At 48.1% G+C, this 15,146-nt stretch overlaps 1 protein-coding gene and 1 non-coding gene across 2 annotated transcripts; both read left to right on the top strand.

The window, feature by feature from the left end:
- The first annotated feature begins 1,270 nt into the window (after positions 1-1,270).
- LOC138424056 (U6 spliceosomal RNA) lies at positions 1,271-1,377 on the top strand. Its single transcript, XR_011250626.1, has one exon. It is a non-coding gene; the product is annotated as a U6 spliceosomal RNA (small nuclear RNA).
- Positions 1,378-2,825: 1,448 nt separating this feature from the next.
- On the top strand, positions 2,826-13,660 carry NFKBIA (NFKB inhibitor alpha). The gene is made up of 7 exons (XM_069558743.1): positions 2,826-3,079; positions 10,148-10,605; positions 11,228-11,336; positions 11,665-11,875; positions 12,266-12,354; positions 12,478-12,738; positions 13,103-13,660. Exons 2-7 carry the CDS (start codon positions 10,379-10,381, stop codon positions 13,148-13,150), a joined length of 945 nt encoding a protein of 314 aa, XP_069414844.1. The 5' UTR covers positions 2,826-3,079; positions 10,148-10,378; the 3' UTR covers positions 13,151-13,660.
- Positions 13,661-15,146: the final 1,486 nt, after the last annotated feature.

Below are 15,146 nucleotides of genomic sequence, written 5' to 3'. Positions count from 1 at the left end.
TGTACAACACAGGGAATATAGGCAATATTTTACAATAACTATAAATGGGGCATGACCTTTAAAATTGTGAATCACTATATTTGACACCTGTAACTTTCATAATACTATACATCAACTATACTTCAGTTAAAAAAAAAACAACTCCTTGACCAACCCTCACAGCCTGCCTTAATTTCCCTAATTCTATGCTCCCAGAGCACTTTGTTCTTACTTCAACCTCAGCCTTTATCACTCCTTACTCAAATCACTCCTGGATCTGATTCTCTCCCTAGCAGCCTATGAGTTCCCTAACAGCCAGGAACCTATATATATATATATAATTTTTGTGTGTGTATCTTCAGACACCAGCAGTGCCTGGCAGAAGAGTGCTTAATAAACGCTTGACAAATTAATGTTTTTTTTTCCTTTATATACACAACACTTTTTCTCTAGGGATCTGCTCTTTTCGTATTAGTCAAGTGTGTCAGTACGTCACATTTCCTTTAGCGTAACCAGTCCTTTGACTAAACATAGCCGCAGGCAGTTTGGGACAGACGTCTATGCTGGATCCTGGATCACAAACTAAGAAAGCGAATTTGCTCAGCAGGAAAGACTCTGATGGGAGGCCTGGGGTAAGAAGGAAGGCCAGCCTGTCTGTGGGGGCTGTGACATTTTGAAAGCACCAAATTCACTGTCACCTCGAGCTTTTCCTGTGGGGCAAAAGGGGTGACAGAGGCGGGGGCTTTTGTCTTCTCTTGTGGGCAGATTTCCCCTGTGAGTTTTCCTTTTGTGGTGCCTGTGGCCACGAAAGAGCCTTCCCCAGGAACCCCCACCTATTTTTAGCCTCAGTTCAACACCCTACAGACAGCACCCCTCTCATGCACCTCTATGTTAATTTTCAATCCTGCTGTTGCCAAGATGAATCACCCAGGGCTGGCCTGATGAATTGCTAGACCTGAAGTGAGAAGACAGACTTGAAGTGAGAAGGTAAAAACCTTTAACAGTGGAAAGTTGCAAAGATGCCCTGACATCTAACACATCTAAGCCTCCCTGTACTTCTTTTACAAAACTGTCTTGTGTATGGTCACATGTCGTGTTATTTGAATGAAGTTCTCTGTGATCCGGCTCTTGAGATTTAGAGCCTGCACTGAATGACCTGAACTCCTCACTAGGATTTGCTCTTGGAGGAAAACTCATCTGGGAAATGAATTGTTCTAGATGTTGCCTGAATGAGGTATATGACACACCATCTATCGTTCTTGGGCTTTTTAAGTACTGATTATGTTAGTTGGTGCTTGCTTCCACCTCACATATAGTAAAATTGGAATGATACAGAGAAGATTAGCACGGCTCCTACACAAGGATGACACGCAAATTCGTGAAGCGTTCCATATTTTCGGGGTTTCCCTGGTGGCTCAGCTGGTAAAGAATCCATCTGCAATGGGTGAGACCTGTGTTCGATCCCTGGGTTGGGAAGATGCCCTGGAGAAGGGAAAAGGCTACCCATTCCAGTGTTCTGGCCTGGAGAATTCCATGGACTGTATAGTCTATGGGGTCACAAAGAGTTGGACGTGACTGAGCGACTTTTTTTTTTTAATGTTAGTTGCTGTATGCTTTGTGATACAAGGTCAAGCTCTTGAGATATATTTTGTGTTGAAAATGTTCCTGCTTCTAATAGATCACCCTGGAAGGACAGCTATCCCTCCACTGGGTCCAGCCCAACCATGTGTCCATAGGCCTTCAGCCTTGCAGTCCACTGATGGGAGCTCTGATGAGGCACCGCCCTGCTGGGCAACCTCTCAATCAACTAGGTTGATTCCCATTCAGCCTTCTTCTCCTCATTCCAATATGTCCCCCAAGGATTTCTGCCATGGGAAATACTCTAGGCAAATGCTTATCTTTCCTGTAACCTAGAGCTTCTGCCTCAACTTAGTCTTTGATCTCTTGTGCTGAGGAACTGGACTAAATCATAAGCAAGCTTCCAGGACCTCATCTATCTCTGTACTGAGGGTTCTGAGGGGGAGTCATCTGCCTTATTTATCCTGGGTCCCACCTTAGAGGGTACCCTCATGGAGCAGAGAGGAAAGAAGAGAAGTGAGGCACCATCTAGGTCTATTTGCAGTCTCTTCACTCCTCTTATTAATGCTCTAGTCCCCTGATGGGCTGAGTTCTAGAATGGCTCTGGGTTGGCCCCCTGTCCTCCTCATAGTCAACACTTCCTTCCTCTGTAAAATGAGAGTGGTAACACCTTACTCCACGGCAGAAGCTGGACCAGATGAGCTTGAGACAGTTTCCAGACAGAGAAGAGTTGATTGGATGAAGAATGAGGTATTAACAGAAGAGTCGAAGAACAAGTATCGGGACTTCCCTGGTCGCCCAGGGACTAAGAATCTGCCTTCCCATTCAGGGAAAGGGGGTTCCATCCCCAGTCAGGGAACTCAGATCCCACATGCCATGGGGCAACTAAGCCTGCGCTCCACAGGTACTGAGCCCAGAGTGCTACGCAGCCCACACACCACAACTGGATAGCAGCCCCAGTGCTGCAATTAAGACCCGACACAGGCAAAATAAATAAATATTTTTAAAATTACCATTTTAAAACAGAACAATTATGTTAGCTCTGAAAAGAGGATGCTGGCACTTTAAACAATGGACTGAACAAAAGAAACACAGAAGACATGAATTTTCTCCACCCCTCCCAGCAGGGCTCGTTCCACCCCCATCTCTGTGTCCAACTAGAGTCGAAAGGGGACACCGAGCAATAACTAAGCAGTAAGAGTCAACGTGTGACCTCAGACCCCATGTACAAGCCAGGCCATAAGAATCAGAAGGATTCAAGACGGGCCAGAGTCCTCTGGGGAAAGGAACAGAGGGAAAGACTCTTGGAAAGGGAAGGTCCTGGCAAGGAAGTAGTAGAAGGAAGCTGGTCCCTGGGCAGGGAAGGACAGCAGAGGATATATCCCAATACAGACCAGATCCCCAGGAGCAGAATGGTGGTGCTGGGAAGAAATGGGGACCAGGGTGGCCAAACTGGGCGGACTCTAACTCTGGAGGGCTGTGAATCCTGCCTGAGGAGCTCGACTCTGTCCTGCAGGTCATGGTAAGTCATTAGAGATCCTGTTACAGGAAATAACAGGACAAAAATGTGTGTTAGTGAAAGGAAATGTAATTGTCTCATTGTAACCCTCTGATACTATTTGAATTTTTTAACCACTTTTTCAACCAAGTGCAAATTCTGTGTTTATATATTTTTATTACTACAGAAAATATAACACATAATTTGTGCCGTTACCTTTGAAAAAGTTTTAAGTAGGAACTGTCAAGCCACATTGTCAGAGTGTACACAGGGGATGGGTCTGAATGCTGGCTTGGCTTTCTGGGTAAGTGACTTAACCTTTCAAAACAGAGAACGATCTCCATCTAGGACAACGCTTCTGAAGATTAAATAGGATAAAGTACATCAAGTGCCAGCCATGGTAAGTGTTCAGTAAATTTAGTATACATAACTTGAGAGGCTACTGTCAAAAAACAAGGCCTACAGTAATATGGGGACAATGGAAACAAAAGGACACGGGTTGGAGTCATATCAAAAGTAGGATACACTGAACTGACCGGCTAGAGGGAGTTCAGGAGCAGGAGTATGCACAGCTTTCCGGGGAACTGTGATAAATGATGCACTCGAGTCACACCTAAATACCCAGTCCCTGGGCACATCTTCCACCCAACTTGCCGGAAATCCCATCCTTAAGAAAATGTGGGTCCTCGGAGAAGTTATTCCACGGACGGCCTGAAGATGTCGCTGCAGACAATACCATCCATACTGAGCTCCTCATCCTGTCTGGATTCTGCCATTCCAGCAGGAAAATTCCACTGTGGCTCTGTACTCCACCCCGAATTTCAGCTGCTGCTCCTCTCTCTCCTGTGAACACTCATCCTGCCCTCTCCCTCCTGCCCTGATGCCCTGGCCACCTGGGGGTGACTCTGAGCCCTTCCAGACAGCAGAGCCTACCTTGTCACCAGGCTGTGCGTGGGCTTCCCTGCGTCTCTCCATCATCACATTTGTGTAGATTATTTACCGAGACCGGCACCCGTGCTCTCACCCCTAAGCACGTTCCCCGAGCCTCCTGAGTTTCAATCAGTGAGCGTAGGGGTACACGGATTACTTGTCTCCTGTGCTCTTTATATTCTCTTCTAAATGGCCCATTTTTCAAATATTAGCATTAAAGATTTGGTGACGCATACATTTGCCTCATTTGCTGAAAATGCCGGTGTTCTTGGTTAAAATAATCCCTGAACTGTGGCCTATATAAACAGCCGTGGGATATAGGAAATGATGAGCATTTCGGAGCCAAGCTGAGTGATTTATCCAGAGGGAATATGTCACAGTCATGGGACTGGATTCTGATGGCTGAGACTCAGCAACAAAGGGAAAATGTCCCACATTAGTTTCCCCCTTTCTCCCTGCTCACGGCTTCTGTTTGGAACCCTTCCTCTTTCTCTGTCCCTCATTTGTTTTCAGCATCTAATAATCAGCCTAAGAGTATAAGATTAACAAAAATATACTACTACATATAAAATAGATAAGCAACAAGGATTTACTGTTTGGTCCAGGGAACAATATTTAGTATAATAACCTATAATGGAAAATAATATGAAATATATACATTATACATGTACATATATGAATATACCTGAAACTAATATAATATTGTAAATCAATTAGACTTCAATTGAAAAATTAAAAATAAAAAGCCTAAGAGTAACATTCAGAATCAATTTTTTTATAAGTATCCATCATTAACAGCCTCAGAGAGAAGACTCCAAGACACATTTTGATTTTTAATACTTATCCAATACTTATCTGGGGCTCTACTTCAGAGAACAGAGGGTCAAAAAGGAGGTTTGGGCAAGACATTATCTTGGTGATTACAAGAAAGGGCTAAGGATTAAGGTTCCTAAATCCTTACTCTATTTATAAACTGAAGCAAATCTATGATTATTTGTGATGCAGCTATGATTCTGTTTACCTTTGACCTAAACCATTCCCAAAACTTTAGACCACACAGGAAAAATAAAAACGTCTACATCCCCATACAGCTTCTGGAGGTGCTCTGACATTGAGAGGGGTCATGACCTCCTCCCCGATTATGTACCAAGAGCAGGGACCTCCTCTCTCTTAGGTCCCACGTCCTTTGGAGAGGCCCCAGTGCTCCGCCGCCTTGTGCCCTGACTGAACTCAGAGTCAATTTACACACAAGAAACAGCAGCAAACATACAGGCATGCAGAAGAAGCAATGTGCTCTTAAACCTCCACCCCCTCCCTAATCCAAGTCCTCCTCCCTAAACACAACAGAACATGAACCACCCTCACACCTGTAGCTTGGTTACTGCCAACAAACAGCCGAAAGGGAGAACCAGGCATTCTGGCCACAGATAACATGTGAGGGCCACCCCCACCCCTGGCAGCAGCTGGTTATCCAACAGGCAGACCTGCCGAGCAGAACACCTCAAGGAGAGGTTTATTGAAACCATATGAGTATTTTTTAAAAACCTAGGTAATCTCTGTAAGAAAAATCAGAGTTATGTTGAATTCATTACACTTATTTTACAGGATAGTGTTGAAAGTTATGGGGGACAAGAGAGAACTCTCTTCCAGCGATTCCAGCCCTGCCTGCAGGGGTAGATGGAGCTTCCTGGAGGGACACACTCCACTCAGCCCCTGGTTACAGTTACACAGGAGAGGAGAATCCTGATGTTGCCAAGGGAGGCAAAGGCAGGTGCCTTGCCCCAAAGTACCCAAAGTATCATCATACCTTGGCTGAAAAAGAGGTTATAAACTCAGGGCCTGCAGGCTCGATTTAGTCAAAGGATGCAGAAATGCATTTTGCTTGTTTTTTTACAAAGCTTTAAGATTTGAGATTTTTCACATTAAAATCCATTTTCTGATTTTTCTTTTTCTCTTTAACGATGGCATGTCAGTGCTGAACTTCAAGTGCTGCTTGGCAAAAATTATCTGAGCTGAGTGTGAGAGACACTCTCAGTCAGAGATGTCACCATTCCCTCTCATGTGGCCAGCGTCATGCATTTGCAAAAATTGCCTGGGCCCTACTGGAAAGTACGGGAAGGAGTTTAGGACCCTTTCAAACTTTGAGTCCCATTAAACTGCAGGATTTATAGCTAAAGAAACCTCTGAAGGCTTTGACAGTCTTATTTTCAGGTCACTGTGAAAGTTCTGACAGCTGTTTTTCAATGGAGAATGCTCCAGAGCATGGGAGCCCCAGGTTCTGAGAGGGATGGACAGAAATGGTTGCTAACCACCAAAGGAGGAAAGAAGACTGGGATTCGAGGCAGAATATAAATTCAGAATTTCACAGCGGGGCATCCATCAGCAGCCTGCCTGTCTTGCTGGCCTCCGGGGCTCTTGTCATAGCTCTTCCCTCTTCCAGCCTAGCCGCAGGGAGCCATGGACAGCCTTCTTCAGGAGCTTGATTTGCTGGAGCTAAAACAAGTTTTGGCCACTGACACAGGACACCCGACCCACGCTGTTAAGAAAAGTCAAATATGCTGGACCACCTGGTTGAACGTATAGAAAAATCTCTACGCTGCCAGGCCACTGGACACTTCAGGCAGGAGGTTCAGTGCACACTGTGCATGCCCCACCCAGGAAGAGCACATGAAGTGCCTGCAGCCCGTCCCCAGGCCTTAATGGTGTTCCTTTTCCCATGGGGGTGGCTCCTGCTGGCAGTGAAGCAAGCAAGCTTCACTGGGCATCCTGTCCATGATGCTTGCTTCTCCAGGGCTGCTCGTGAGCCACTTCAAGGCTAACTTATTCTTTTGCCTTTTATATTAAAAAAAAAAGAAGAAGAAGAAAGAAAAGAAAAGAAAGGAATTCCCTGACAGTCCAGTGATTAGGACTTCACTGCTGGGGCCCAGGTCCAATTGGAGAGGTGCTGCTGCCGCTGCTAAGTCGCATCAGTCGTGTCCGACTCTGTGCGACCCCATAGACGGCAGCCCACCAGGCTCCTCCGTCCCTGGGATTCTCTAGGCAAGAACACTGGAGTAGGTCGCCAGTGCCTTCTCCATTGGAGAGGTGGGGACAGAACTAAGATCCCACAAGCTGCCTGCCACAGCCAAAAAAAAGGCTTTAACATGACTTTAAGAGGTTTTAACATCTTTAAAATGGTCAAGATTAGCTAAGATGCTTCACAGTGAGGTAGGGACGACTCTTAAGTGTATAAAGTTCTTTCTAAACCAAGTCAGTTTTGCTGTCTTCTGCTCCATCTGTTGCTGTTTTCTGACTTCCCCAGTATGTTCTCTGTCACCCAAACTGTAATGTTTGCCGATTTAAACCCTTTAGAGCATATGACAGAGAGAAAACCTTTTGGATCACATTACCCACAACTGTCTCCCTGGTTGCAGGAAAACAAAAGGTACCTCCTTGGGAATCCCCACTAGAGGGACAGGTCATCAAAGCTCAGCACCTCCCAAAAGTTCCAAGTTCAGTTCAGTTGCTCAGTCATGTCCGACTCTTTGCAACCCCATGGACTGCAGCACTCCAGGCCTCCCTGTCCATCACCAACTCCCAGAGTTTACTCAAACTCTTGTCCATTGGGTCTGTGATGCCATCCAATCATCTCATCCTCTGCCATCCCCTTCTCCTGCCTTCAATCTTTCCCAGCATCATGGTCTTTTCAAAAGTTCCAAGGTGCCATGACAAATCACTGACTACCTAGGCCTGAATCTTACCACTAGGTGTCACACTAAACAATCAGAAATAAAGACCCCCCAGTTGCCCAAGGCTACAGCAGCAGCAGCTGCAGAAAACCATCACAGGAGGTGCAAAGAAACATATTCCTGAAAGACTCTGGACTTATGCATAGTTTTTTTCAATGGTTATTTTCAAACCTGCAACTGACAATTGTCTTCTAAGGTACCTTTGTAAGCGGGGCAGTCAGAGTTTGCTATTTCTGTACCTTTTAAATGTATTTTTTATATATGAAAATCCCCAGATGGGAGAACATCTACTCTCTATTTTACCTAACAATTGGAGTAGAAAATACTTTGCATATCTTTCAAATTATAGTGTATTCAGTCTCATTTTCACAAGGTGTTTTCAAAAGTGTTAATATCATGACTGGTTTTGGCTAAACAGGTTGGGATAGAAATTTGATAAACTGCCATGGAATGTCCAGGTAAATTTATCTGCATCTGTTTCTTTTTAGGAAAGTGGGGACAATAGTTCCTTACTTACAAGATTAGTTCTGAGAACTAACAATGTATAGCAGAAAGTGCTGGAGCCCTTCAAAAATTTATACCATGATATTTCTAAGAGCCGTGGTCACCCTTAAGCAAAGATACACGAGCATTCGTGATCAAGTAATATAGTTTTTAATCTGGAGAAAAATCTAAACAGCATTAAACCCAATCTTATTATAAAAGCAGGTATCCCATAGCAAAGTCAGCTAATCTCTCCAACTAACATGCAGGTAACTAGAGGTAAAGCTGGGAACTGAGGTCTCCTAGAGCCTCCATTGCACCTCTCCTAATACTTATGTATTTGTGTATCACAGGCCTGCAGAGGACTCTATCCCTGAGAAGTTTTCATTTTAATATATGACCATTACTACCCCGACAGTTTTACTTTTTGATTTTACTTTTTTCTCCCCCTCATATTTTGTCTCTCACTCCCATTGACCCAGATTCCCTACATTCAGATACTGGGGGTAGGGGAATGGAAAGGGGAGATGAGCAACGGAGAAGGCTTGGTTAGTACATGGTCAGTTAAGCTGAAGATGATTGCAATAATCACCAGAAATCTCTGCAAAACTACAGAGGCTTCTTGGGACCTATTCTGAAGAACTCTGACCCAAGTTTCTTTATTTTGCTTGGACCAATTCTAGAAATAGATGAATGCATACCTCTCATTGACTAGGAGGTGGGGGTGGGGCAGAGAGCCTAGGTTCTATTTCTGCAGGTGAGAGGAGGGTGGTGAGCCTGGAGTGGCTATCCATATGGCAAGCATGGGTCCCATGCATGTCTCTCCCAGTCAGGAGAGCAAGGAGCCAGCAGAGGCAGGATGAAGGGCACCATGGGCTGCCTTGAGCCTCCTGCACTATGCCTGGCAGCTAATTTCTTAGCCATCCATAAGGCCTCATCTTGGATAAGGCACTACTCTACCCATTCTTCAGCCACCTTCCCCAAATGCTTCTGCAAAGTCACCCAGCAGAGGACCCAGAAGTATGCTCAGGGTCTGTTCCCTGCAGCAGCACAGTGCAGAGCAGGGTACCTGACCTCCATAATTATTTCCTTACTTCAAGGGATTTACAGCCTCTGCTACAAAGACTCATACCTTGCTTTCCTTGAAAAATACCATGGTTGTTTTCACCGTTTTCCTGCATACACAGCAGAGTGCTTGCCTCTCCTCCAGTCAACAGGATTGATAATCCCAAGGAATTTGACGGTTCCCCAGTGGCAACCCACTCCAGTGTTCTTGCCTGGAGAATCCCAGGGATGGGGCAGCCTGGTGTGCTGTTGTCTTGGGGTCACACTGAGTCGGACACAACTGAAGCGACTTAGCAGCAGCAGTAGCAGCAATCATTTAGGCTTTTAATGCCAAAAGCTTTAGAAACTTCTACCCAGGGGTCGGGCGGTGGGGGTGGGAGTGGAGAGTGGGCTGGGGCTGGCTATTCAGCCGGTGCCTACAATGCTAAGAGCCTGGTACTGGCAGGAAGGCAGAGGCAGCCACCTTCCACAGACCAGTGCGTCCTCCCCGCAGAGAGCTTTGGGGAAGTGAATCCCTACACCCGGCCAACATTTCCACTCGCGTTTTCAAAAGATTAAAAAAAAAACCGGAAAAGACCTGCAGGTCGGTAAACCCCAGTGAAGAACCAGCCTGCAGGCCTGCGTCTTTGGGATCTCAGCAGCTGACGACCCTAAATCAAATCGATCAAATCGGGAAAACCCAGGGAAAGACAGCTTCTTGCAGAGGGCCAGGATTACTGCGTGCAGGTTGCAGGGAAGTACCCGGGGAGGGGGCCCGGTCAGGAGGACTTTCCAGCCACTCGGCGTTCATCAAAAAGTTCCCTGTACATGACCCCAGTGGCTCATCACAGGGAGTTTCTCTGATGAACCCGGGCGCGGGGTTTAGGCTTCTTTTTCCCCCTAGCAGAGGACGAGGCCAGTTCTCTTTTCTGGTCTGACTGGCTTGGAAATTCCCCGCGCCTGACCCCGCCCCGGAGAAATCCCCTGCCAGCGCTTATAGGGCGCCGCGGCGGCGCTGCCGAGCCCACAACAGTCCTAGCCCGTCGTCCCGCCCGCCCGCGACTCCGAGAGCAGCCAGAACGCAGCGCAGCCCGCGGCCCGTGCACCTGGGGAGCAGCGCCCGAGCCTTCACCGCGCCATGTTCCAGCCTGCCGAGCCCGGCCAAGATTGGGCCATGGAGGGCCCCCGGGACGCGCTCAAGAAGGAGAGGCTGCTGGACGACCGCCACGACAGCGGCCTGGACTCCATGAAGGACGAGGAGTATGAGCAGATGGTGAAGGAGCTGCGAGAGATCCGCCTCGAGCCGCAGGAGGCGCCGCGCGGCGCCGAGCCCTGGAAACAGCAGCTCACCGAGGACGGAGACTCGTAAGTGTCGCGGGCCCGGGTGGCAGGGCCGGGTGGAGGCGCTGGGCCTGCAGCCCCAGGCGCGGGGCCCGCGCAGCGGCCGCGCACCGGGGTTCGTGCACCGACCCCGAGGCTGTGCAAAGGTGCACGGCTGCCTGCGGGGCCGGGGGCCGGGGCGGGGGGGGCGGGTCGGGGGTCGGCGCTGGTTTCCGGGGCCGTGGTCCCGCGGCCCTGCGTTGCAGCCGCGCGCACCCCCCGCACGCACACCCCCGTGCGGGTCCCCTCGGCCGGAGGCGGGGCGGCGGCGGGGACGCGAAGTCCCCGCTTGCATAAGGGGGGGGGCGGGAGTTTCTGCCCCGCTGGCGGGCGCCGCGCGGCCGGGAGGGGAAGTACAGGGCGTTCCGGCCGGGCGAGAGGGCGGGGCGGTCTGGCCGGCGCCCGCCGCCGAGCGCGGGGGGGGCGGGGGGCCGGAAAGTCCCTGGGCGCCTGCCAGGAACACTCAGCTCATAATAACCTCGCGGAAAACACCGCGGCCTCGGCCTCCAGAAACCCCGGCCTTGCGCAATCCCCCGCGGGCCGCGCCTCCCCGGGCCCCACGCAGTGCACTCACCAGCCCTGGGGGTTTTCCCTCTCTTCCCCTCAGGTTCCTGCACTTGGCCATCATCCATGAAGAGAAGGCCCTCACCATGGAAGTGGTCCGCCAAGTGAAGGGAGACCTGGCCTTCCTCAACTTCCAGAACAACCTGCAGCAGGTACTGCTCTCCCGCCGCGTACCTCTCTCTCCCGCTCTGACCCCGAGATAAAACCGGGTCTTGCACATGATTTCTAGATTAACAAAGGTTTGGGCATTATCTGCCCTGATTTTTTACACCTGTGTCAGCCAGTATTCTAGAACACAAAATTCCATTGATTTGGGAAGGCCTTTATGAAGCCCATCTGGGGCCTCTGGTATTTTGCCTTGCCCCTGGTATGCGCCTGGGAAAAGCAGCACCCACAACCAAGATATCTCTGGGGTTCAAGGGAACACAGATGGTGGGTTGGATCCATGGCTTATCCTTTCTGTCCCTCTTCTGTTTGTAGACGCCACTCCACTTGGCTGTGATCACTAACCAGCCAGAAATTGCTGAGGCACTTCTGGAAGCTGGCTGTGATCCTGAGCTCCGAGACTTTCGAGGAAATACCCCCCTACACCTTGCCTGTGAGCAGGGCTGCCTGGCCAGTGTGGGAGTCCTGACTCAGCCCCGGGGAACCCAGCAGCTCCACTCCATTCTGCAGGCCACCAACTACAATGGTATGTCTGGCTGTCCTGCCCATCAGAGGGCAGGTGAGGTGGACACGGGGGAGGCAGGCTGACTTAAGGAGGCCAAGCAAGGCCTAAGCTCTCAACATATGAAAGATGGAGAAAACATGTATAAAGGCCTAGTTGATGCCTTTCTAAAGTCCATTCAGAACCCAGATTCTGAGCTCTTCAAATTAAGAATGTATCCTTCAAAAGAATAGGGATATATGTATACCTATGGCTGATCCATGTTGATGTATGGCAGAAACCAATACAATATTGTAATTATCCTTCAATTGAAAATAATAAATGAAGAAAAAAAAAGAATAGGTGAAAGCTTCTGCTTGAGAAATGAGTGTTGAAACAAGTAGTTATAATACTGTCTTACTTTTGGTCTTCTAGGCCACACGTGTCTGCACTTGGCCTCTATTCATGGCTACCTGGGCATCGTGGAGCTGTTGGTGTCCTTGGGCGCTGATGTCAACGCTCAGGTCAGTGCCTCACACCTTCAAATGGGGTACATCAGGCCACCCTGGTCCTCAATACGAGGGCTTTTGCTGCAAGCAGAACTTCCAAACTCAGCCATAAGCATCTTGAATTCCTTATGGTTCCAGGAGCCCTGCAATGGCCGAACTGCCCTCCATCTGGCAGTGGACCTGCAGAATCCCGACCTGGTGTCACTCCTGTTGAAGTGTGGGGCTGATGTCAACAGAGTCACCTACCAGGGCTACTCCCCGTACCAGCTCACGTGGGGCCGCCCCAGCACCCGGATACAGCAGCAGCTGGGCCAGCTGACCCTAGAGAACCTTCAGACACTGCCAGAGAGCGAGGATGAGGAAAGCTATGACACCGAATCAGAGTTCACAGAAGATGAGGTGAGTCCCAATTAACTTGTTCATGGCTTTGCAAAAAGAAAGGAGAGAGGCCATTCTCCCTCCCCCTTCTAAGGCTCCTAGAGTTCCTCCTTATCCTGAGGGTCTCAATGTAATGAGCCTCTCAAGCTTGAGTATGTGTAAGCAGAATCCCAAGAGCATGTCTTTTTTTTTTTTTTTTTTTGGCTCTTGTTGAAGGAGGATCCTTAAAGGAAAACTCCCTCAGCCCAGGAAATTCATTTACATTCAGTGTATAGAGAATGGAGTCCAGGAATACTTGAGTTATTTCCAGTAACAGCCCACCCCATCATCCTAGCACCCTCGGCAAAGCCCTGCGAGTTTAACATGCCTTTTTTTCTCTTTTTAGCTTCCCTACGATGACTGTGTGCTTGGAGGCCAGCGTCTGACGTTATGAGCTTCAGAAAGAAGCTAAAAGAACATGGACTTGTATATTTGTACAAAAAGAGAGTTTTATTTTTCTAAAAAAAAAAGAAAAGAAAAAAAAAGGGAGGGATGTACTTACAGCCACACTGCCTGGTCTGGAACATTTTACTCTGGATTAACCCTCAGTTTGTCATTTTCGTGAACTCTGGAAGAGGGGGCAAGAAAAATCACTGGAATTCAGAGAAAACCTCTTTTAAATGTCACCTTTGGTGGGGTTTCAGGGGGAAGGTTATTCAAAATTTGATGAAAGGACTCTTATTTATTATGCTTATTGGTTGAATCACCATGGGTTCTGTGGCTGCGCCAGTTGAGTGACATGTAACCATCAGGTGTGTTGTTAAACCGGTCGGGGGGGTGGAGTTAAAAGTCACTACCTGTCAAGGTGTGTGTTCCCCTCCTGTAAATAGTGCACATAGTGTATTTTGTCGGTAATTATTTTGGTACTTTTAAGATGTATATTTATTAAACAGATTTTTATGAACAGAGTTATCCTGATCATTTTCATTGGGCTGCTGTGGGTCTCCTACACCGAGAGTCATTCAGTCCCCAGGCGGAGGCGGAGGTGGAGAGCATGTGGGAGAACTCACCACAGCCACGGAACCCTCTCACAGAGCAGCTTCTCACACTGTTGACACCAGCCTCCCAGCTGGGCTTCGCAGGCAGCCCCGGCCCAGTGCGTGGGAGGGAGGCTGTTGTAAGGTGATAGGAAACAGTCTCAGGCTTGGGCCGGGCAGGCTGTTTGGCTCACAGCTGGAAGGCTCTTCATTGCCGCCTGCTTTTATCTTCTTGGTTTAAGCTATTCCGAGACCTTACTTCAGCTTTAGGAAATTATTTTGGCCAAGAGTAGTATGTGGAGTTTACATTTTCTAGAGCTGCGAAAGGTCTCCTGTATGAGAAGTTTCTGAGGATGGGGGCTTAGGAATAGGACAGTGCTAACGTATGTTAGCAGGTGCCCACCTCTGGGCCTTTGTTTCCTTGCTTACAAACTGGACCATCTGAAGATTGCACAAGGCTATCCGCGCAAAAATCATAACAGTGCCAGGCACCTAGTGCTGAAGAAAAAACGCAAGCCGTTGCACAACATCCTGTATTTCACACGGGAAGGAATAAGTCCACAGAGAATGTCCTGTTTGGGGTCACCTTTCAGGACACACAGGTGGTTAACTTAGTTAATGCACTCTTGTCTTCAGTGATTAACAGCTTTTAAGCACCATCCACCTGCAAATCAGCCTATTGTACTGTTAGCTGCAGGATAAAACTGACGAAGTCTGGGTCTTTTCATCAGTTCAGTCTGATTCTCCTCAATGATTCTACAGAAGAAGATTCCACAAGAAATCAGTAACTTGTGAAGTTTAGGTTTAGATGCTATCAAAGTTTTTATCCCTAAAATGCATCTCTTGCCTAGACAGAAAGAGGAGTAAAGGAAAATTTATAGCATTGCAGAAAATGCAGAATGGTGTATCAATACAACTCATGTACTTTGGCTTATGCCTAAGAGGACATTATTCTTCCCTTATGTTGTCCTCTTCTGGACCCATAAATGATGTCACAGTCAAGTGAATATGATAATTATCTTCTTAGACCAAAAAGGGGCCAATACCTCCTGAATCTTTCATATGTAAAGAGTATTGCTGTAGACTGGACCATGTGGTCAAAGCCGGCTCTATACCCCTCCTGCAGCCTCACTCGTCTAGAGCTGAGCACTGTGGTGGCCCCTCTACCTGTCTCAGCTTCTCTCAGGTGCTACAGGGCCCTCGCTGAAACTCCTTGTCCTTCTTGGAGCACCTGAACACAGGTGTTACATGATCTAACACATGAATGTCAGGTTCAGCCCTCCACTGACACACATAAGTGGTCAGAGGGGTGAGGGGAGGGACATCCACCTCCAATCTCAAAGAACAAAGGTTGGAAATTGGCTCCCAATTTTGGAATGATTCCCTTAGCGGGTCTCAGTCAGATGTGCCTCT

Source organism: Ovis canadensis, chromosome 18 (genome assembly GCF_042477335.2).
Source record: "Ovis canadensis isolate MfBH-ARS-UI-01 breed Bighorn chromosome 18, ARS-UI_OviCan_v2, whole genome shotgun sequence".
Taxonomy (NCBI): Eukaryota; Metazoa; Chordata; class Mammalia; order Artiodactyla; family Bovidae; genus Ovis; species Ovis canadensis.
Note: the sequence above shows the minus strand (reverse complement) of the source record. Positions and strands in the feature narration are given on the sequence as shown.

What these genes read in the sequence shown, in the direction of transcription:
- NFKBIA (XM_069558743.1), top strand. Translation starts at nt 10,379, where the DNA reads ATGTTCCAGCCTGCCGAGCCCGGCCAAGATTGGGCCATGGAGGGCCCC. An exon ending in CTCACCGAGGACGGAGACTC is followed by an intron (nt 10,606 to 11,227) that starts GTAAGTGTCGCG and finishes TCTTCCCCTCAG; the next exon opens with GTTCCTGCACTTGGCCATCA. An exon ending in TCCAGAACAACCTGCAGCAG is followed by an intron (nt 11,337 to 11,664) that starts GTACTGCTCTCC and finishes TTCTGTTTGTAG; the next exon opens with ACGCCACTCCACTTGGCTGT.